The sequence below is a fragment of the Bubalus bubalis genome, chromosome 22 (genome assembly GCF_019923935.1).
Source record: "Bubalus bubalis isolate 160015118507 breed Murrah chromosome 22, NDDB_SH_1, whole genome shotgun sequence".
Taxonomy (NCBI): domain Eukaryota; kingdom Metazoa; phylum Chordata; class Mammalia; order Artiodactyla; family Bovidae; genus Bubalus; species Bubalus bubalis.
Window position 1 is genome coordinate 39,912,436 of NC_059178.1, and position 22,985 is coordinate 39,935,420.

Here is a 22,985-nt window from a genome sequence, read left to right on the forward strand (position 1 = left end):
TATTTGTGTCCTTCCTGGTTTTCATTCTTGTTGACAGCTGATAGAAGTTTTGCAAAACAAAGTTAAGCAGACACAAACCTTGTAGATTATTGCAACAGTTGTGTAGGAACTCCTTTCTTCTGACTTCACTCTAAGCAGCCAAACCCAAACCAGAAAATTTAGATCAACTATAAAACTCTGTACAAGGAAAAGTTCTCCTCTGAAAGGCACCGCATTGCATATTAAGAATCAAACAATTCTTAAAAATGAAAAATTTACTTTTCTAAATCTGATTTCCAGACACTAAAGTAATCGGTATTTTCTGTGAGATTTACGAGGGTCCTTGGCCTTGGAGGATCTGTGGGTTTGGCCTTTTTCAGGGGCAGTTTGGTTTTTGTTTGTTATCTGAGGACCCAGTGGCACAGCACAGAGCCCATGACATAATTAGCATTCAGAAAATATTTTATTAAATGGTTAATTCAGGATAGATGAGGGTAAATATCCAGTAGGATTTTAATTTTGTTTTACTGTGACTTTTAACAATTAAACATATACCTAGCTGCTCCGGTATCTCAAATGGTAAAGAATCTGCTTGCAATGCAGGAGTGAGTGATAGTCGCTAAGTCTTGTGTGACTCTTTGGGACCCCATGGACTATAGTCCATCAGGCTCCTCTGTCCATGGAATTCTCCAGGCAAGAACACTGGAGTGGGTTGCCATTTCCTTCTCCAAGAGACTCAGGTACAGTCCCTGGGTCAGGAAGGTTCTCTGGAGAAAGGAATGGCTACCCACTCCAGCATTCTTGCCTGGAGAATTCCAAGGACAGAGGAGCCTGGCAGGCTACAGTCCGTGGGGTCCCAAAGAGTCACACTCAACTAAATGACTAACAAGCTATAATTGTTCATTCATTTGACATTTCCCTGCCAGGTAACCATGTCAAAGACCCAGAGATGCCCTTTTTCTAGTGGTCCACCACTGCCCTGCCTCAAGACTGGGAAACGTGATTAGCTCAGTGAGTTGAGTGCTGTTTCTAACGACAACTACTACTTCTTTCTTAGACAGCGTAAGGACGAGCTGGAGCAGAGAATGTCTGCCCTCCAGGAGAGCCGGAGAGAGCTAATGGTCCAGTTAGAAGGTCTCATGAAACTACTAAAGGTAAGATGTTGCACATAGCTATTTCCTAGACCTACAACTATGGCATTTGTAAAAAAAAAAAAAAAAAAAAAAAAAAAAATTTAATAAAATACATTTTAAAATTTGCACCTAATGTGCAATGGTTTTTCCAGTTACTATATATGTGATTTCCTCCCCCAAAAAGTGGTTTCAAACTGAGTTTTAGTATCTTTTCTTAGACACATCAAATGATAACATCAATTGTAGGGTTCATTCTTATCTATTTCATGGAAGCATAAGTTATTTCCAGTTGGCTCATTTCCAGTTCCTTTTGTCCTTGGAAGTAATATTACTAAAACTGAATTTATTCAAAAATATGTCACATTTCATAGCTTTCAGCAGTTCTGACTAAACTGAACTGAAGCTCATATCTAATTCAGAAAATGAAGATACAGACATTAAAATAATTTTGGTGATTATAGTTTTATTAAGAGGAGTAACTTTTTTCATTTCAGTAAATGTTATCAAATCTGTGTGGCTTTCGCAGCAAGTCACATAATTTCTATGGGTTTCAAATGCAAAGCGTAAATGGGAATATCTCCTTCACTTTTCTACAAGTGGAGCATGTAATAAGATGGTCTGCAGAGTGTTATAATAATAATTCTCATTGGGAACTGGCATTCTTTCTTTTATAAATCCTAGTCCCTTCGTCAGTGTACACAAAGTTGCCTTTCAACTCAAAAGTAGACTCGTATGGCCACATGTCCCTGATGGCTCCCGTGGACATTTCAGTGCTCTGTGATCATCCTGCCTGATATAAACAAGCATGAACCAGTGACATGCCAAAGGCAGGAACTAAAGCTCATGTTAGAGTAACACAGACAAAGTCTCTGGGGCAGCTCACTTGCAAGACAAGATGTCCTATCTTTCAGTCTATGGCTCCCCTATATCCCTGACACCCCATCATTTATTGTTTCTGTATTTTTTCCTTCTTTCTATTTCTTTCTTTCTTCCCTTTCCTTTCCCTTCCTTTCCTTCCCTTTCTCTTTCTTTCTTTTCTTTCTCTCTCCCTTCCTTTTTTCTTTTATGTATTTATTTTTTAATTTCAAAACTTAAATAACAGTTAACAGATATTTGTTGAAACCTACTGTCTCCCAGGCACTGATGTAAATGTAACACTTTTTTTTCTTTTCTTTTCTTTATTCTTTATTCCTGTAGTCGACTTTTCCTGCCATCAGTATCGGAAATGCTTTATCTTTACTGAACAAAATTTACTTTTCATTGTATCAGACATATAAAGTATAAAATTCAGTTTTTGTTGTACTATCTATCCTCTGTCCATGGAATTCTCCAGGCAAGAATACTGGGGTGGGTTGCCATTCCCTTCTCTAGGGGATCTTCCTGAACCAGGGATCAAACCTGGGTCTCCTGTAGCGCAGGCAGATTCTTTACCATCTGAGCCACCAGGGAAGCCCATGTTAAGACAGGACCAGATAATTAATAACCTCTTGCTGTTTCTGCCCTATTATCTCATTTGATGATCCAGACACACTTTTTCTGGGTTTTTTTTCCCCCAAATATACCAAATAAAGTGGACCTGTCCCATCTTTCCCATCACCGAATGACAGGGAACTGAAAACAGCCCTCTGGTTCTACGGCTCTGCTTCTGTCGCTGCAGCAATGGGAGAGGAGTCTGTCTACCACCGGCCATCTTGACATCACTGTAGCCTGAGTGTAGTCTATTCTATCAGGATGTACCCGTTGCAGGATAAGGAGAGAAATCATGTTGAAAGACGATTAGACACATGGAGGAAAGAGACAGGTCCATAGTTTCAAATACCTAAATAGACTTGGAACTCTAAGTACCCAAGGTAGAAGAGGCTTGTTCCCCCACCTTTATTCCTTCACACTGTGTACATGCTCTATTGGAACCCTGGGTAACCTAACCATTATTGATTCAATCTTTCTGTAGGAAGAAGAATTGAAGCAGGGAGTAAGTTATGTGCCCTACTGCAGGTCTTAACTAACAGTGGAGGGGCCTGCCGTCCTGCCGTTTTTCTCATTGCTTTTGCCTCTAATGTATGTTCATGCTTCAGTTTGGAAAGAGAAGAAAAAAAGTATACTAATTTGCTTCCTTTTCAATGTAGTGCTTGAATTGAGACACATAAAATTTAGCATTTTTTGTAACTATAACTACCATCAACATCAAAAGAAGAGCTATTACATCTTTTAGAACAGGAAACATATTTAATTTGTTGGAAACTCTTTAGAGCTCCAGGGTCTAAGTTTCAAAGCAGTCTCATGCTTTTTCTGGGTCGTTGATCAGACCCTTCTCTTAATAGAAAGACACTCACCACAATTACTAATGGTCCATTAGGTGGAACCCACTGAGGTTCTACCTCAGTTAGCACTTAGAAGCTAACCTCGACATCCGCTCATCCTGTGAATGTTCAGTTCAGTTTCCATTTTACTGAAAAGGTGTGGAACTTCTTTTCGTAAAAATCAGCCAATTACATCTCCTCTCATTGCCTAATTACTAAGCCCTGTTCCCCACTGCTCACCATTAAGTGCTCAGTCTAATAAGAGAAAGACTGAACTCTAACTGTTCACTTCTCAGACTAGAATATACCTACCATTGGTTGACGGTCATCTCCAAAGAATAGGTAACTTTCAGCCTTTATCTTATCACCAAGCACCTTTCTGCTCTAGGAGTTCACAAGGGGTTACATACATCTTCCCTGGAAATATGACCCCTGTGGCTCTCTAACTGTAGCTGAACTGAAGCCCTCTGTCTGACCACGTGGCCTGGTGCAGAAGCCAGCAGAGGGAGCAATGTGCTCAAAATGCAATAAGAATAAAACAAAAAGCAAAATAAAAGCAGCTTTCATTCCCAGTGCATGTACCGAGCTGTGTATGACAATATATCCCACCTGCCGGTCTTATCAAAAAGTTTGACATTATTTCCATGGATCCATGACAACCACAGCCTGTCTGATTTCAACGTACCCTTTCATTCTTCTGTATTCTCTTTCCTATTATTCATTGTGCGTGTTTGTGTGTAACAAAGAATGTTTGCAAAATGCTGGACACATTTTTACCCTTCATTCCCATGGTCTGTAAAAAAAAAAAAAAAAAAAAGGAAAGTGTAAAACGAATCTGTAATGTCAGACAATAAAGACAATGTATTACATTATTTGTATTTTGTGAACAAAGTTACTTCACTAAACTGAAGTCAAATTTTAATGAGAGACAGCCCCCCTGGGTAAAGGACACACATTTGCTGCCTGTATAATTGCCCATAAATTCATACCTGGGGTATTGCTATTGTACATACAAAACACTTAGATCATGGTAAAGAAAAATGCCATCTCATGGTCCTTTCCTGCCTCTTTTCCTTCCTGTCTCTTACTCAGCATGTGCATAGAAAATAGAAAGAAAGCTCAACTATAACCTTACTCCTCCTAGTGGAGGCAGAGGGTAACCAGCCTGCAGTCAGTCAGCCTGACTTTAGCCATTGTCCTTTGGGGACCCTCTGTCTTCCATTTCCAAGGCAACGCATTTTTGAAAGGCTCAGTGGACCAGGACGTTCATAAACAGATGGATGCATAGAGCCAAACCATGGCAGCGTCCATCACTGCATTACTGCCTGCTTCCCCCCCAGCTCCTCCCCCGCTGAGCCCTCAACAGCTGCAGCATCACTGAATGTCAGCCAGCAGTGGTTATCGCTGCCGAGGTTAAGGACCACTATTGGCAACACCCAGACATGTCAACAATGCATTGTCTGGGTCGGGGGAGTCTTTGCAGTCTTACTCATGTCTTTGCTTATAGTCAAGTCTCTTTTCCAAAGGACCCAAGGCAGCTTACAACTAACTAAAGACATAAACAATGACTTCATAAAATAGAAGTAGAAAAATCAAACACTAAAGAAAATGCAAATACGCTTATCTTAAGGGACAGGGGTGTTACTCTGAGCTTTCTAGCAATGAGGCAAAAAAGGGAAAACATAATTGGTAGTTTTATCAGAACAGAAATGTCAGTCCTCAAGGGGCCAAAATTTCTGTTGGCATAAAATATGAAAAGGAAATTTCACTCAGAGCTTTACCAGAGGAGGAGTGAATAATAAAGCAGACACATGCAGTAGTAGATTTCATGTGGCTGATTCTTATACTGACCTTCAGTCAGAACTAAAGACAGAACCCCATATGTCCCAATCCTGCAGAGGCAGTTCTACAAGGAAATAAACAAATGCAATCTGAATTTATAGACTTCTCATAGTATAACATGATCTAAGGAGAGAATTTAGAAGTTTTAGTCTGGCGTCTGCTTCTAAATTCTGTTTTTATTTATGAGCCTTTCCCCTCTGGGGACAGTCTCTTTGTAAAATCAGATTTAAGGCACCACACACAACAAATTGTGCTTGATTTAATAACCTCTACTTGCTTTATCATAAGTCTGTGTGGTTCAATGTATTTTATTATACTGGTATATATAATTCCTACTTATACTGTTTCTTGTTGGAGGTAATGCATGAATTTATTCCCCTTGAGGAGAGAACATGAATTTTTTTAAAAAAGAAATAGTGCCTGTAATATAATATGATGATGATTATGGTCTCATAAGCAATAAATTTTTTTACAAACTTGAGTCGAAATTATCCTACCCTCTTTCTTCTTTGTGTATTTTTAAGATTTATTGAAGGAACCATAAAAAGAACACTCATAAAAAGTTTAATAATGAAGGCGGCTGGGATATACTAGCAATGGCAGTATGTTCCCAAGTTTCTAGTATCTTTCCAGCGCCAAAGCCCATGACCTGCTCTAAAATCAAGTATCCTGACTTGGAGTTCAGAAAGTAGGATCTCAGTAATAATTTTCTTAGAAAGATTACTGGAGTTAGCCCTGAGTTATGGTGGTCTAAGTTCCTTACTCACAGCTCTAAGATCTTGAGTAAGTCAATGAACTTCCTAGCAATTTATCTCAAACATACTGATAATACATGGGTCTCAGGGTTGTTGTAAAGATTCAAAAAGATAATGGATGTAAAAGCACTTTGTAAAATGCTCTGTGCATATCAGATATAAGGATAAATGTATGTATGTATGTGTACACATATACATTAGAATATATAAGCTTTTCTAATTTGACCCACATTTTACACACACACACGCACACACACACACACATAAACACACATATACTCTTTCTCACATTAGCTAAGTGTCTCAGTCAGGGGAAGAAAGTCACACATCATTCCCAGTTCCATCTCCTGCTGTATTCTATTCTCTGTTTACAACTGAATGGCCCAATTCCCTGGGGAAATCATGGTCGCTTAGGTTCCTGCCTCTTCCAAACATATTGTGAAATATGCACAGGTCAGAAATAATAGATTTTACCAGCTTAGGTTCACCTTCCATCATTTCCTCTGCTTGTCCTCTCTGGTGGGTAGCCTATGGAGTAGGGAAGTGATCACAAATGAATAGGGATGGGGATGATTCACATCAGAAATAATCGACTGTAATATTAGGACTGAAATCTGTGTTCAAAAACAGACCTCCCCAGCCTCTCTCTCTCTCCTCTCCTCTTCTCTCTGTTTCTCTCCTCTTTCTCTATCTCTCACATTTCTTTTAAATTAGGGATTGTTAACTAATTCTCGAAAAGTAAAAATTGCTTCTCTGTTTAAAAAACCTTACAAAATGATCCTCTAATTCAGGATAAAGGCTAAGCCCCTTTAATGACGCTGGAGGCCCCCACACCTGGCTCCAGCTCTTTCCAGCTTCATCTGTTCTGCTCCTCACAGCAAGCCTGGTGTATCAACCCCACTGGCTACCCCAGCATGTCTGCAGTACCCCTCAGACTCCCCAGGCCTTTCCCTGGTACTCCAAGCCCTGAAATGCTCCTCTGTCTCCCACAGTGCTTCCTCTTTTCTGCCTGGAAATCTCTGCTGTAAGACGCAAGGTACATGGTGCCTCCTGTCTGACCAATCAGAATTAGGCACCTCATCTGCCTCCCCACATGAAGCCCTGTGATGATAATCAGGGTGGTTTGGAAGAAAGGATGAGAAGAGGGTTGGATGTCACTAAACAGGCAGCCACATAAAATCAGGCAGGCCTGACTGTGCTGCATTCTCCACCAAACCTGAGAGGCTGACTTTCGGGGAGTGGGTGACCTGGGTTGGGGAGAGTCCATAGTACCACCTCCCCTTGTCTCTTGACCATCTGCTTGGCCATTCCTCTAGATGGTGCTGGTTCCACAAAGTGATACTGGGCACTTCCCCTGAAGCCTCATTCCTTTCTGGGACAGAGTGGAAACCCAAATCCTTCCTGGAAAAAAATCAGAAAATTTATGGATCTTGTCACACTTTTTAAAAATTGATACAACAGCAGGTTGAGTGGATTCCAGAGAATGGAGGGTAGAAATGAATTTTTCATTTATTCTCTGGGAAGAGAGCTATTTTAAATTTGCCAAGTATGATGAATTGTTTCCTTCATCCATAAATCAACTCTCTCCTCAAGAATTTGAAATCTATATATTGATCTGCATGGACCATTGTCCCTTAAGTCTTTGCTCCATTAATCACTGAGTAATTTCCAAGAAAGGATGTTCACAGAGATTATTCACTCTAACTCTTCTAAAGTTGTTACCCAACGGCCATGCCTCATGACCAGGCCAGAGGCCACAGTTCTCTACAGGATACACCTGTGAAAATGAAACTGTACCATATTCACTCTTCTACCCCAAAGCTAATAGATAACTGTCTTCCCTAGTGGTCCAGCAAGAACAATGGTCAGGAAGGCCTGAGATGGTGTTCCCAGCAGTAAGTCTGAAAGTGAAAGTGTTAGTCACTCTTCGTGATACCATGGACTGTAGCCTGCCAGGCTCCATCCATGGAATTCTCCAGGCAAGAATACTGGAGTGGGTTGCCATTCCCTTCTTCAGGGGATCTTCCTGACCCAAGGATCAAACCCAGGTCTCCCGCATTGCAGGCAGATGCTTTACCATCTGAGCCACCAGGGAAGCCCCTGGTGTCTACTGTCATTGAGTGCTGACAGAGGGAGGTGGGCCCTGATAACCCAGGGAGCCAGGATTCTACCCCCAGGTCTGGGTAAAGGCTGGTCATGACTGGGGGGAAGATGCAGCTGAATCTTGACTTCAGCACTGAATCATCCACCTAATTTCTTCACACAATCAGACTGCTTGTAATTGCACCAATTAGAAATTCATTTAGGAGATAGTAGCTGTTAGTCATTCACACATGGGTGTAATTTAGACTCAGTCAATTGTTTTTCCCTTAACATATAACCACAGTCTGTTATTTTTCTCTTAACACAAGTCTACTTATGGGAGTTTTGAAGACAGGAAAGAGGCAGAAAGGGGTAGGGAAAGTTGGCTTTGGAGGCATGGTGTTAAACAGGGAGAGCGGAGGCCAGTGTGGTACCCAAAGGTGGCATGGTGCCCTGTGGTGCCCTGTGGCAGCAGCCCCGGGAACATCATATGGTACAGAATCCAGTGGCACAGGTGTGGGCAGGGCTGGCATGCACTACAGCCCCAATAACATCAGATACTGAAACACAGGCCCACAGCCCCATATCCAAAATCACTGGGTCCACAGATGCTCCAGAACTCAGAATCTGGTTTTAGAAACTCAATACAGTGCAGATACCACGTAAGTAGCCTCATAGCAGTTAGGAAACAACACATGTAGCCCATTGGATTTCACCTTTGCAGATAAGAGACGGGGGGCCTGTATTTCTGAACTGACTGATAAACAGCCCAAAGGCTCTTCTGCCACTCTGGCACTCACACTGCTCTCCATGAGCAGTAACTAGAAGGTACTACTGCATAGCCCAGCAGAAAGCCCTAGACCACTGCTCCAACACACTCCCCACGCACCCTTGTCCTGCATCTTCTGAGCCTTTGGGTAGCTCACCCTTTCAACATTAGTGACAGTATGTTTTGAAACAGCAATGGAAGCATGCGAAGGTTGGTCCCAGTGCCCACAATCCTGAGAAATAGCTGTGGTGATGTAGGAAAACCCTGGCCTTGTGGCCTAAAGGCTGGGGGGTCCATTTCATCTCTGTCCTTCACTAGCTCAGAGACCTTGGGTGATTATGACCTCTGAGTCTTGCTAACCTGAAAAATGGGAGTACTCATACCTCAAGTGGTTGTTGAGAGAATAAAGCAAACTAAGGCATGCCGATATGCTCTAGAGACTATAAATTGCATACAAGAGTGGAGTTTTATTATTATTGTGAACCTCCTATCACGGAAGAGGATGTGGCTTCCAGGGTAAAGAAGGTAACCCACCCTGTGTAGCCAAGAGAAATCTTCCTTCCACCCCCCTGTCCAGCTTCTCATGGCCAGTCCCTCCTGCCACCTACATCTGGGTCCTTGGTAAAGAAAAGAGATGAGAAGGGGCAAGGAGCCCTGCCAAGGGCCCTGTCTTGGAAAGGATCCACAGGAGGGTTGCCAGGGAGAGGCGCCTGACCTCAGGGGAACTGACCAACACCTGTCTCCTTTAGGGACCCTCCACCAGCCATAGGCCATCCAGGCCATCTACAGCCCAGGACAGGCAGAGCACCTGGGCTCAGGCCCCAGCCCAGACCCTCTAGCCCCATCTCCTGGACAATTCTTTTCACCTCTCTGAACCTTGTGGTCCATGACGGCACATTTGGCATAATGGGGCCTACTTCAGTAGGTCATGGAGAGACATCAGTGGGAATGTATGTGAAAACCTTTTGTACATGGCGAAGCATGACTCAAAAGTGAAGTCACCACCTATTGGTGTGAGATGCAGGGAGGTGTCCAGGTAGCTCATCAGCAGAGGAGTCACCGTAATGACCTTGAGCTGCCCGAGTTCACTAGGGGAAACCAGGTCCATCCCGGAGAAGGCTGGGGCAAGGGGCTGCAAAGCATCACCAGCAGGCAAACTTCACTTCTCTGGGCCTCACGGGCCACTCCAAGGTACTGTTGTGAGTGAAAGAGTGGAATCCTCAGCGCCGCAAGCATCACATGAGTTATTTTCTGTTTTGCTTCATTTTTAATTCTGGATTTTTCTCAATTTATAGATTTGACTTTTATGTGTGATGCTGGAGCCCTGGAAAGCTAACAGCATGGCATTTTACAGGATTGATGTTGTGTGTTTTAACTGCAAGCAGCTGAACCCACAGCAAAGACCTAAATGGAATACTCCAGAGCACTGCTCTGTGGTGCATGTCTGGGGTTTGAATGGGGTGATGATGAATCTCTGGAGCTTGCTGTGAACCAGTCCTCACTCTCCCTGGCCAGCCCCAGCGGGCTGGAGTGCAATTGATGTGAACATCTAATCTGTTGTATATGCACTTCTTACATTTTCATGTTTGTGCTGACTTGACTGCCTTTGTAAACTAATTATTAAAACAGAAAATGATTCCAAGAGACCTCACTGCAGAGCCGAACCTATGAAATTCAAGGTGTGATAAGTCTCAGAATGATTTCCCGCTGAGGGTTGGAGTGAGGAGATGAATGACTTTTAAGTTGTTTTCTCCTTTTTCTTCACTCATTTTTAAATCCCACTGTTCTTACTGCTAGAATATTGCTTTTTCATAGGTGAAGAGAAAGACAATTCCTATAGGAAGCATTACCCCCAAACCGGAAACCAAGATTTCTATGTTTCTCATCCTCATTTGAATCCCTGAATCAGAGCAATTCAACTGTCAACTTTTCCTATAAAGTAGGGACTAAACAATTTACACCTCATTTGAGTCTTAATTTGAGACTTAACACACACAATATGGCATGACATGATAGGCACTATAAATTATCCTCTGCAGATGAAGGCAGGACAAACTGGTTGAAAATTTAGGAAGAGCAATATACCACATCCATCCTAAATAGTCTCCGAGTTTATATTTAAATTTTTTCCTAATGTCTTTTTATTCTGTATAAATCTTCTTTCAAGGAGAAAATAAACACCTTGAAATTATCACTGCTTAACAGTAGTTTCATTACGTGGGCAAACATCTCATCTATTACGTAGAACAGTGAATGTGGTACTAATAATCTCCGCTTTCGGTTTGTAACCCAAACTCCAGACTATGTCCCGTAAGGTCCTAAACTGTCTGCACCCGCAACTCAAGTTGAGCATTGCCATCTCCATGACCTAGAACTTCAGCTCGCTTTGGGATTCCATTGTCACGGTTTTTAACATTTAACAGAGGCACTGGGAAGGGCATTTGGCATCTTCTTGGGGAAAACAAATTAATGGCTTGCCTTGTCTCTCCAGACTCAGGGGGCAGGCTCCCCCCGCTCCTCCCCTAGCCACACCATCAGCAGGCCTATTCCCATGCCGGTGCGGTCCGCGTCCGCCTGCTCCACCCCGACCCACACGCCTCAGGACTCACTCACGGGGGTAGGGGGAGACGTACAGGAGGCGTTTGCACAAAGTAAGTGGCATTACTACTATTATCGTTATTACTTTGCTGTGTTCTGCTTTATGTGACCAAAAAAAAAGTCGCCAAGGATTGCGTGTTCTATAGTTATCAGAGCCAATACCAAAGATGTTCTAGACTGTTCCGTGGCTTGTGTCAGAGCCAAGCCTGCAAGACCTTTTAGCAACTCCCTACGCTGATCTGTTCATCCCTTCACCATCTTATCTTCTGGCTTCTCTTGCCCTGCCCTGTTTTTTTAATGAGCCTTTGCTCCTTAAGGGAAAGGAAAAAAATCCTTCCAACAGTATCCCTAGGAAATTATATGAATGTAATCCATTTGAAAATCCTGCAAGATATTTCCGGCTTTCTTCTTTTTACATGAAAGGAAACTCAAGATTTGAGAGTAAACAAGCCCATCTCTTTAGCACAGAGACAATCGAAAAGGATGCTTAGTCACCTTCCAGATGCCTTAGAGAGTTGACTCATTGCCTCTGTGTTCTGGGGCTGGGAGGCGAGGCCCCCACAGTTCACAGAGGAGGGCAGAGAGTGATTGGAGATGCCAAACAGCGTTCTCCCACTGCTGCCTCTTCTAGCGATGTTATGTACTGCAAGGCTGTTTCTCTTCCTGCCGAAGTTTCTGTAAGCCACGTATATGGAATGTTGAGCCTCTTTTTTAAACATATCATGGACTTAGCCCTCAATTGGGCTCCTTGCCCTGCTCCCAGGCCAGCACACAAATATCCTTTTAACCCTTGCTGTTGTTATTGTTTAATTGCTCAGTCACGTCCAACTCTTTTGCGACCCCTTGGACTATAGCACAGTAGACTCCCCTGTCCATGGGATTTCCCAGGCAAGAATACGGGAGTGGGTTGCCATTTCCTTCTCCAGGCCATCTTCCCAACCCAGGGATCAAACACAAGTCTCCTGCACTGGCAGGCGGATTCTTTACCACTGAGCCACCAGAGAAGGCCCCGTTTGAACCCTTAGTGTGATGGAAATCTCATAATAATCTTTCTCAACCATAGAGAAATATGGTCTAAGTTCCGAGTCAGGGTATTTGGCATACATCTTCTGCCCATGTCTTGGCAGCAGGAGCAAGAATCGTCACCCCTTTTCCACCCTCTGAGGGCATTCGGTGCACAGGGTTCCCATTCCCAAGAGGTACCTGAAATAGTCGGGGGAGTTTGGGGAGCCCTGCCGGAAAGCGGAGGCTGAAATGCTGGAGATCAGAATCTGATGCACTTCAGCCACCAGGTAATGGCTACAGCGGTAGCAGCTGCTGGGAAGGCACAGCTCTGGTGGGGAAACCAGACTTTTCATCTATGAGGGCAGTACTTAAGTAGGGTGATCACATATGCCGGTTTACCTGCAACCATCCCTGTGTGTGCCAGCTCACCCAGTCATTTTTTTAAGATTTTTTTTTTTTTGATGTGGACCATTTTTAAAACTTTGATCAAATTTGTTACAATATTGCTTCTGTTTCGTTTTGGTTTTTTGGCTGTGAGGCATGTGGGACCTTAGATCTCCGACCAGGGATTGAACCCGCACCCCCTACATTGGAAGGCAAAGTCTTAACCACTGGACAGCCAGAGAAGTCCTCATTCTTGTTACCAATACCACCCCTTTCACTTGTAAAATTGTCCCAGTTTGAACAATAAATTGTATGAATCCCCATCAATTGCCATGTCTTCATACATCGAAGCCCATTGCCCTGAACACAAAGTTTTTTTTTTTTAGGAAATGAACCAAAGCACTTTTGAAAAGAAGTTTTGGAAGTTTTCTTGCTGTAGAATTTCAATGGGAATGATAAACAGCATAAAAATTGGGGGAAAAGGAGAGTATTGAATTTTTTTTTTCCGTTATCATTCTTTCCTAAGGCTCAAGAAGAAATTTAAGGAATGACTTACTAGTAGCAGCAGATTCCATCACGAACACCATGTCCTCTCTCGTGAAAGAGTTGAATTCTGGTGAGTCCCTGGTCCCCTCTTATCTGTCTGCTCACTGCAGAAGGACGCATAACTTCTGTTAGGGATCTGCTCATAGAACACTTAGGTGCAATCCTTTTAGCTGAAAACTCTGCATTCTTATCTTAAGATGTGTATTGTCTGAGTGAGAAATGTGAGACCATCTTGAGTTTAAGAATTAACACTTTATAGGTAAACTTTTACGAAAGGCCTCTGGAGATTTCAGCATTATCTTTAAATGTTATTTGTTGTTGTTCGGTCTCTAAGTCTTATCCAACTTTCTGCGACCCCATGGACTGTGGCACACTGGGCTTCTCTGTCATCCACTATCTCCCAGAGTTTGCTCAAATTCATGTCCATTGAATTGGTGATGCTGTCTAACCATCTCATCCTCTGCACCCCACTTCTCTTTTTGCCTTCAATCTTTCCCAACATCAGGGTCTATTCTTAACTTTATTTATTACCCCCAAAATAGCTAATAACTCAGAATTGTATAAAGAAGAAAATAACATTTACTGTAAGCTAAACTACTCTAGTTTAACTATTCATTTAATGTTTAATATTTAGGTTGATTCCAGTTATTTACAATTAGAAACAACTTTGCTGTTTAAAAGAGATCTTCTCATTGTCAAGTAGAAAAAGATTTTTTAAAGATCTATGTGACATTTTGTTGGGATATTAGATTTTTTAGTACTGTTTACATTTTGCTGATGAAAAGACTATAAATACATGCTTAATGCAGAAAGTTTGAAAAATGCAGAAAAGAATAAAGAAAAATATTAAAATTGACTTGTAAATCCAGAATCCCATGGGTATGCCTGTGGCTGATTCATGTTGATGTATGGCAGAAACCATCATTATATTGTAATTACCCTCCAATTAAAAATAACATTTTTTAAAAATCCAGAATTCCAAGGTAGCCACTGTTAAAAATATCATGACCCAATGTGACATGATGCTGAAGTTAGTTTATAAGGTCAAATGTCTTATTTACTAATTTAGGTTCTGTTAATTTAGAATGCGTGGCTATTTGAATGAAGCTAAACTGAAATTTGGGCTTCCTAAGTGGCTCAGTGGTAAAGAATCTGCCCACCAATGCAGGAGACAAGGGTTTGATCCCTAGGAGAAGAAGATGCCCTGGAGAAGGAAATGGCAACCTACTCCAGTATTCTTGCCTGGGACGGAGGAGCCTGGTGGGCTATAGTCTATAGGGTTGCAAAAGAGCTGGACATGACTTAGCCGCTAAACAACAACAAACTGAAATTCACCTTTGCAATACCACCAAAGAAAGATCTTCCCAGAAAATATATAGCATAAAATTGCAGTACTCTTTATCCTAATAATACTACAGAGTTTTAGACAATTTAACAGTGTTAATATACAAATAAATATCTTGCTAGTTAAGAATACATTTCATCTATTCATGAAAGCCCTACTAGCAATATGACTGTTTTTCAGGACTGTGGTCATGTAGTTGAGATTACAAAAACTGTAAAAATAAAACTTCAACATTAAAAAAAAATCTGGACTTAAAATTCTGAAAGTCTCTATAATTAGAGTTAAAATAATGAAATGGTAATCTTAACCTAAAATAATAGCAATAGAAATTGCTGCTATTATTTTAGGTTAAGATTACCAGATAGGATAAAAATGACTGTAGTTAATATATATATCATGGTTAGTGGCATATACCCAGTGCCCTAGCAAATGATGAAGAAAATGAATACATTCTCATTGGGGATGTTTCAAAGTACTATTAGTTTATACTCTTACAGTACTTTGAAATAATAAGTGAATGTAGTATTTTAGGTTTGTTTATCTTGTTAAAGTAGATTTTCCCTAATAGCTCATGGAAACCCCAAACAAGCCTTTTGGCCAACCCAATAATATTAAGCAAAAGTAACAACAGTTTTAAAGAAGAGGGGGAAAAACAGAATGCTTGGAGAATTGTCAGTTATTAAGACAAAAATTCCTTGTAACATTATTGAGATTTTAAAAAGACAATGTGTGTGTGTGTGTGTGTGTGTGTGTGTGTGTTAGTTGCTCAGTCATGTCCAACTCCTTGCAACCCCATGGACTGTAGCCCACCAGACTCCTCTGTCCATGGAATTCTCCAAGCAAGAATACTGGAGTGGGTTGCCATTCCCTTCTTCAGGGGATCTTCCTGACCCAGGGATCAAACCCAGATCTCCCACATTTCAGGCATATTCTTTACCATTTAAGCCACCAGGGAAGCCCAAAAAAGACAATACTGTATTCTAAATGATCTTATGGTTCAGTTCAGTTCCGTCGCTCAGTCGCAACTCTTTGCGACCCCATGAACTGCAGTACACCAGGCCTCCCTGTCCATCACCAGCTCCTAGAGTTTACTCAAACTCATGTCTATTGAGTCAGTGATCCCATCCAACCATCTCATCTTCTGTCATCCCCTTCTCCTCCTGCCTTCAATCTTTCCCAGCATCAGGGTCTTTTCAAATGAGTCAGTTCTTCGCATCAGGTGGCCAAAATAGTGGAGTTTCAGCTTCAACATCAGTCCTTCCAATGAATATTCAGGACTGATTTCCTTTAGGATGGACTGGTTGGATCTCCTTGTAGTACAAGGGACTTTCAAGAGTCTTCCTGATTTTATGGTAATTCATGTCAATATCAATTCTCATTTTGAAAACAAATGAACACTCACTTGACTTGTGTACAGTAGCTGGTCAGTGTTTTACACAGCACAGGTTAATTTATGTTAAGCCTAGCCCTTTATTGGCTGATCATAAAAAAATCTAAGATATTCTTTACTTTCTTCAATTGTACCTAATAGAGGTGGGAAGTGAAACTGATAGTAACGTGGATTCTGAATTTGCACGGACACAGTTTGAAGATCTGGTCCCATCACCAACCTCTGAAAAAGCTTTTCTAGCACAAATCCACGCCCGAAAACCTGGGTACCTTCACGGTGGAGCTACCCCGAGCACCATGCGTGGGGACATGTGAGTATCTTCTGCCTGGGGGGTGTTTGTTTCAGCAACAGAACACTCTGCAGGGAGCATAGGAAAATAAAAACATGGTTGCTTAGTTTTTCATTTTGGAAAGGAATGACGCAGTTTCCTTTTCTGCCAGAAAAGGTAGAAGGGTGTGTGTGTGCTAAGTTACTTCAGGCCTGTCCCAATCTGTGTGACCCTATGGCCTGCAGCCCAGGCTCCTCTGTCCATGGGGTTCTCCAGGTAAGAGTACTGGAGTGGGTTGCCACGCCCTCCTCCAGGAGATCTTCCTGACCCAGGGATCAAACCCGCGTCTCTTGTGTCTCCTGCATTGGCAGACGGGTTCTTTACCACTAGCGCCCCCTGGGAAGCCCAGGTAGAAGGGCGCTTCGTTTCAATTTCTCATTGTGACTTTTCCTCCTAACAATTTCCAGAGTATCAGTAATGAAAACCAGCCAGTGCCTGCTGAGATCCTGGCCTGCCCAAGGCACTCAACCAGTTAGATACAAAATAGTGTCAAAAATCACTCCCGGCGTCCCAGGACTCATAGACTAGTTCAGAGGATAAATCATCCTGTCTTCCGAATTTACTAGATTCACTCTTAAGGGACCCGGTGATACTAGAGAGGCCTCTGTTTAAAGTGAGTATAAACATCATCTATGCACTTGTGATTTGAATAACTAAATGTATAAAAATCTCGTTATAAAGAAGTCCAATTTGCTTGACTTGTTGAATATGTATAAATCTGACCTTCAAAAGACATTTTGCAAAGATTTTCACCCAATTAGGTTTCTGTAGCTTGACAGGAGCCAGTAGAATCAGTGACATTCCCGACTAGATTATGACCTTGGATCAGCTCCAAGTAGTCAGGCAGAAAAAGTTAAAGCTGAGAAACAAAGGCAAAGCAAGGACAGACCTGCAGAGCCCAGCTTGGGAGGGAAAAGAATAAAATGAAGAAAGTTAAATAAGTGGAGTTCTGAGAAATACAGACAAGGGCTCACCCAGAAGCTGGAAAAGGGAGTTGATGAGCAATTTAAAAAAAAACTACAGAAGGGTGGTGGGGCTTAACATGAGAAGAACTGCAGACTCGTCTACAAAAATAAACTGTCTGTTTTAAAGACCCAAAGAAGAAACTAACCAGAGGCCTTTCTGGTGTTTTGACTCCCCATCCAAGGAGTGAGTAAAAAGACCAGTAATAATGGGAAATTATAAATAGACATGGTTTGAAAGCCAGCTGTGAAAAGGCAGAGAGCATAATATCACAACAAAACAGTTATGATTTTATGTGGCAGGAGGCTGCTGCTTTTAATTGTAGTTTGCTTTCTTGTCCTTCCCTCTATAATTTAGAATTATTTGATTTGTTTGTTATTCAGACTGGTGAACTGTGATCAGTTCAGTCTGGTAAATAATGTATCTATGTGATTTTTTATAATTGAGCATTTACATGGTGGTGACCTAAAACTTTCTTGATCCACTCGTAAGATCCAAGACTGTAGCTAAAGCCACCCGATCTGCTGTTCCTGGCAGGCTGGTGGCAGGACCGACTACCAACAGGGCTGTGGGGGTTGGGAAGGGAAAGTTTACAGAGGCCTTGCAGACCTATTTAGGCTGGCCCCAAACCTCTAAAAATAACAAGAACATGCCGTACAGATATAAATAAACATGAACATTGGCATTTATGTTCCAACCCAGAAACTTCTACTTGACCACTCTTTTTCATTTTAGGGGATATTTTAATATCTGTACTATCTAAGCATGTACTGTGTTTTAGCCCGAGAATATTTTAGTCATATGATTTAGATAGTGAATTTATATTCAGTCCCAGGAAGAACTTTATATATACTTGGATGAATAGATGGAGAGTCACACATTAGTGAATGAGATCATTCTTATCCATTTGTTTCATGGTGGAATTGGACAATTTAAATGGATTTCTTAAAGTCAGAGATAGTATACATCTTTAAGATCAAGAGCTGTGGGTTAGAATATTAGTCTCCCTGACATTGATTGGCTGATACTCTGAGCCTTGATTCTACCGTAAAAATACAGCACATGACTGCATGGGCCTATATACATGCAGAACACAAAGAGCATTAAATTATAAACAAATATTCTTAGACATTATTTCACTAGAGGGCTCACTTTCCTTATAGAAAGTGCTCTTGGACTCCGTTTTTTTAAGCCCCCAAATTGGGAAAACTGTATCCTCTCAAAAGATAAGCCTGCCTTTTTTTTAAGAATGGGAAACATTTAAAGGGCAACTCATTCCAAGAAACTCTAGGAAAACAGGTGACAACGATCACCAGACCACCATAGAAAAACTGCCTATGAGAACGCCTTGATCATATATTTCTCCAAACTTCCAAAGCGTCTTTCAAGGTTTTTTCATCATGTCAAAGAAAATCCTAAATCGAAGTAAATCGAAGCAAAGAAGTGAATTAGAGACAAAATAAATGTGCACCCAGAACGGCAGGTAATACAGGGATTCCACTCATATTTGCCTTTTAAGATTTGCTCCAAAACGCCCTCTGTGGTTGACTCCAGGGTTACAGAAGACGGGGACCCCTACGTGCGGCCAGAGGATGAGAACTATGAAGATGACTCCGTCCGGCAGCTGGAGAATGAGCTGAAAATGGAGGAGTACCTAAAACAGAAGCTACAGGACGAAGCCTATCAGGTACCGAGACGCCACCCCACACCACCCACCACTTCGGCCCCCGCCGCTCAGTGGCTGGATCTTTCACATTATTCCAAAACTTGGTGTCTTCTCCTTCCTTCCACCCTCCCTTTCTGGAATATTCTGACAATACCCCTTAGCCCATGAATTCTAAGACAGGAAAAGGTTTAATGCTTCTTATAGCTGTCACTCACCATGTATTCCTATAAATTCTGAGCTGGAAAATGAAAAGAGGCCTTCCATGGTGATGAATAGTTCATGACCCTCCAAGATCATTAGGAAAACACTTTTTAAGAAAAGATACAGCTGGCTGTCCATATCAGCAGATTCAGAATCTGTGGATACTGAGGCTCAACTGGAGGGGACTTTGAGTATCCATGGATGCTGGCATCTGCAGGATGGGGGTATCCTGGAACCAGTCCCCCATGAATACTCTGGGATTCTATGCCCTTGGGTGGGCCACAGGGCACAAGGAAATTGACTAAGCCTAAGTATACCTCTGTTCTTGAATCACTTGTCCTCAACTTCCCTCCCTGCCTGCCTCGTATCAAATGTTAAGAAGTCAAAGAGTGACAAACCTCAGCTAGAAATGCTGGGGGAACTGTAGGCCCCCATTCAGCAGGGTGTGGTTGGACAGACTGTCATATATCCTGGATAGCATGATCATCCACCTGAGAATTCACCCAACATAACACATGCAGTGGAGAATATTATCCTTACAGGAATGCATTTTCCCATGGAGATTGTTCTACTCCCCTGTTTATTTACCTTGTACATTTCCCCTCCCTGCATCTTGCCGGGGTTCTGGGAGGACAGGGGTGTTTGGATGGTTGAGACCTACTGCCCCCCACGAGGCCCCAGTGGGTTATTTTTATCAGGTCAGGCTTTCTGTCCAATATCCAGATAAGTTTTTTCCACCATCTTTGGAGCAGTAGCTCTCTCTTACTCTGTTATTGGAAGAAAGAATAGCAGATAAAATAAGTTATCTACTACTCATACATCTGTAGATTGCTTGGAAATATTTTCCCAAGAAAAACAGAGCAAGAGGGAAGCCTACTAACCCCACCTTGACAATATAAAACAGAAGTTTTGCCTCTTTGGAATGTTCCAAAACAGTTGTGTTTCAGAATAACTTCAGAATGTAGGCCTAGATAAACAAAGAGGGACCAGATATGTAAAGCCGTACTTGAATCCTGCATAATCAGACCTGCCCCGAGTGTACACCAGGGAGGACGTTTTTCTTCGCAACTTCTATGGCCTGTCCACAAGAGGAAATTTGCCCGGATGAAGCCCCAGGGTGTCTCTGGGAACTCTGAGGGGTGGCATTCCTACGTATATCTCCTTTTGGCCCTGCTGCACAGAAGGAGAGAGAGAGGTGGTTAAATAATCAATATTCTGGTTCATGCTGTTAGAGGCACCTGTTAGACCTCCCTCTGGGAGCCCACATTAGTTTCTGGATTTTGGTGACAACCGTAACTGAAATTCTAATTTTTTTTTTTTTAAGATAAGGAATCATTTCATATAAGGTATTAGATTTTTATTTATTTCAATGAACTAGAGATTTAACCTGATACAAGCAAAATGAAAGGAAATTCTATTAACAGCATCAGCTTCCATTGGAGTTCCTGCCATCTCTGGTAGATTTTAAGCTCCTTCTCTCTCTCTCTTGCCTTTCCTCACTACAACCAGTGACTTCAAAGAAAAGACAAAGAAAAGGACGAAGAGATTGTAATGGGTCCATGTGTTATATGCCCTGGAGAAGGTTGAAGTGGTTTTTCCTTGACTGCTCTATGAGCTGTTGGATGGGTCAGAAAGTTACTTGCGTTCCCTGGATTCTCTCTATCTATCTTTCTGCATGGCTTCCAACCAAATAATTCACCAGCTTGACTGCATCACAGACTTGACATGTCACCTTTCTTGTTTGTGTCCTTTGTCACCCGCAGGTCAGCTTGCAAGGTTGAATGCAATAGCCTTTTATCACTCTCCTCTCAAGTAAGTATCCACTTATTTAGGAGGAAATGTGGTCACTGTACCCTGGATTCTGATCACTTGTAACCTACATGCACAATCACTATCTCTTGGGGTTTTTCTATGGTAAACTATCCTCTTCCCCTGCTGATAGCAAAGAATCATCCTGGGCCATGAAGCATATCGTTCTAGTCCAGTGGTGATTTGGCAGACAACCTTGGGAGTTCACTTTTTACTCTATAAATTAGGAAAACTGGCAGAGGAATTTCTGTAACCCAAAGATGCCCCAGAAATGTGCGGCTATAAAGCCAATTTGCTGATCCATAACTGCATCCAAGGTTTCAACCTCTCTGGCACTTGAGAGAGAAAAATGCAAGCTTGCTCAGCACTTGCAGAAATGAGTCAGCTCCTTAGTCCTGCTGTACTTAGGCCCCAAAAGATCAAAGTGTGCACCTTAACCAGTGAAATCAAGAACATGAATCACTAAAGAAAACAAGAGAAACAAAGCACAGAGGGAAGCTTCCACAGCCTTATGCTTTTGGAACAGCTAATTCACACCCATCATGGAATTCAGCAAGATATAAATTAATTTAAAATACCTTTTCTGTGGCTTGTGATCCCCCACCTTCAGAGATTTACCTAAATACATGGGAAATTCTCAGTAGCTTTTTTTTTTTTTTTTCTAATTTAAAGAGACTAGCATTTGATTGGCAAGGACCACTTGACTATAGTGGTCTGAAGCTTAGGATCTGGACTCTAACAGACTGATTTCAAAAGTGAGTTCCATAAAATCCTAGCAGCATAATCCTTGAAAACTTGCTTAGACTTCCATGAGCCTCTGTTCCCACTGTACAACATGTATCAGAATACCTACCTCATAGAGGAGCTGTGCTCCCTGGGATACACCAAGTTACAGCTTAACCTAGTGGCAGACACATTATCATTTCATCCTGAGCACACACATACATGCCTAGCCCTCTGCTCAGTGCTTTAGAAGCAGTTCAGTCCCTGGGAGTAACAATGATTATTGTGTGAGTGTATAAGAACCCCCAAGACTCAGAACTAGCTTGCTGTCTCTACTTAGGTGAATAAGGTTGGGATTCAGCTTTGTGCTACATTTGACACACCTTCAGCTACACTGTCCCATGAGTCTGATGGTTTCTCTGGCTCCAGCTCATGGCCATTTAGATGTCCCACATTACAATTCAAAGCTAATACACCTCTCATAGTCATGACTGCATAAGACCAAGGACTTGTAACTATTTTAGTTCTTCAGTCTATTCCCACCCATGGAATCTCCTAAGTCTACAGTACAGTTGAGAGGAAACTCAACCCTGGCTGCTAAGTTGAAAAAGGAATATATGTCTTCTAAATGATATATCAATTAGTAATGAATATATTCTAGCTGAAACACTGCTGACCTCCTGTCTCCGTCCTCAGGTTAAGATGAAGCAAGTAAAAATCAAGGTGTAATTGTTATTATGAAATATATTTTTTGAGCTGTGAGGCCCTTTGGGTATAAAAGGAAAGATCTTATTGAGTACATTTTAGTCTGTCTCCCCTGGACTTGAGCCTACTGCACCACAAGTTCTCCTGATTCATCATGACTATAGTGAAAAATTCCCAAGAGCAATTTCTGAAAATATTCACTCCAGTTACTTTCCCAGAGGAGCAAGACGTTTCCTTTCATAGCATTTTCTTTCTCTGAACTCTAGCAATTTGATCATTTTTGTTATGCACATTATTTAAACATCAGTAGGTAGTTCTTATAAAAATGTACTTCTTTAAAAAGCCTAATAAAATGCCTTTGACATTTTTTATTTAGTTGCTAAGTCATGTCCAATTCTTTTGCCACCCATGGACTATAGCCTGCCAGGCTCCTCTGTCCATGAGATTTTTCAGGCAAAGATA

At 41.8% G+C, this 22,985-nt stretch overlaps 1 protein-coding gene across 29 annotated transcripts in view; it reads left to right on the forward strand.

Annotated features, from left to right (window-relative positions):
* Positions 1 to 22,985, forward strand: part of DTNA (dystrobrevin alpha) — a 454,458-nt gene that overhangs the window by 426,241 nt on the left and 5,232 nt on the right. For 15 of the 29 annotated variants that reach the window (XM_025273381.3, XM_025273382.3, XM_044934684.2 and 12 more), the window contains 6 exons: positions 1,037 to 1,133; positions 3,064 to 3,084; positions 11,352 to 11,511; positions 13,374 to 13,463; positions 16,270 to 16,438; positions 18,974 to 19,106. In XM_025273381.3, coding sequence (XP_025129166.1) covers positions 1,037 to 1,133; positions 3,064 to 3,084; positions 11,352 to 11,511; positions 13,374 to 13,463; positions 16,270 to 16,438; positions 18,974 to 19,106 — 670 coding nt within the window. Of the gene's footprint in view, positions 1 to 1,036; positions 1,134 to 3,063; positions 4,285 to 11,351; positions 11,512 to 13,373; positions 13,464 to 16,269; positions 16,439 to 18,973; positions 19,107 to 21,049; positions 21,099 to 22,985 lie in introns of those variants that run through there. The other 14 variants (XM_006059116.4, XM_006059121.4, XM_006059118.4 and 11 more) reach the window with 4 other exon arrangements.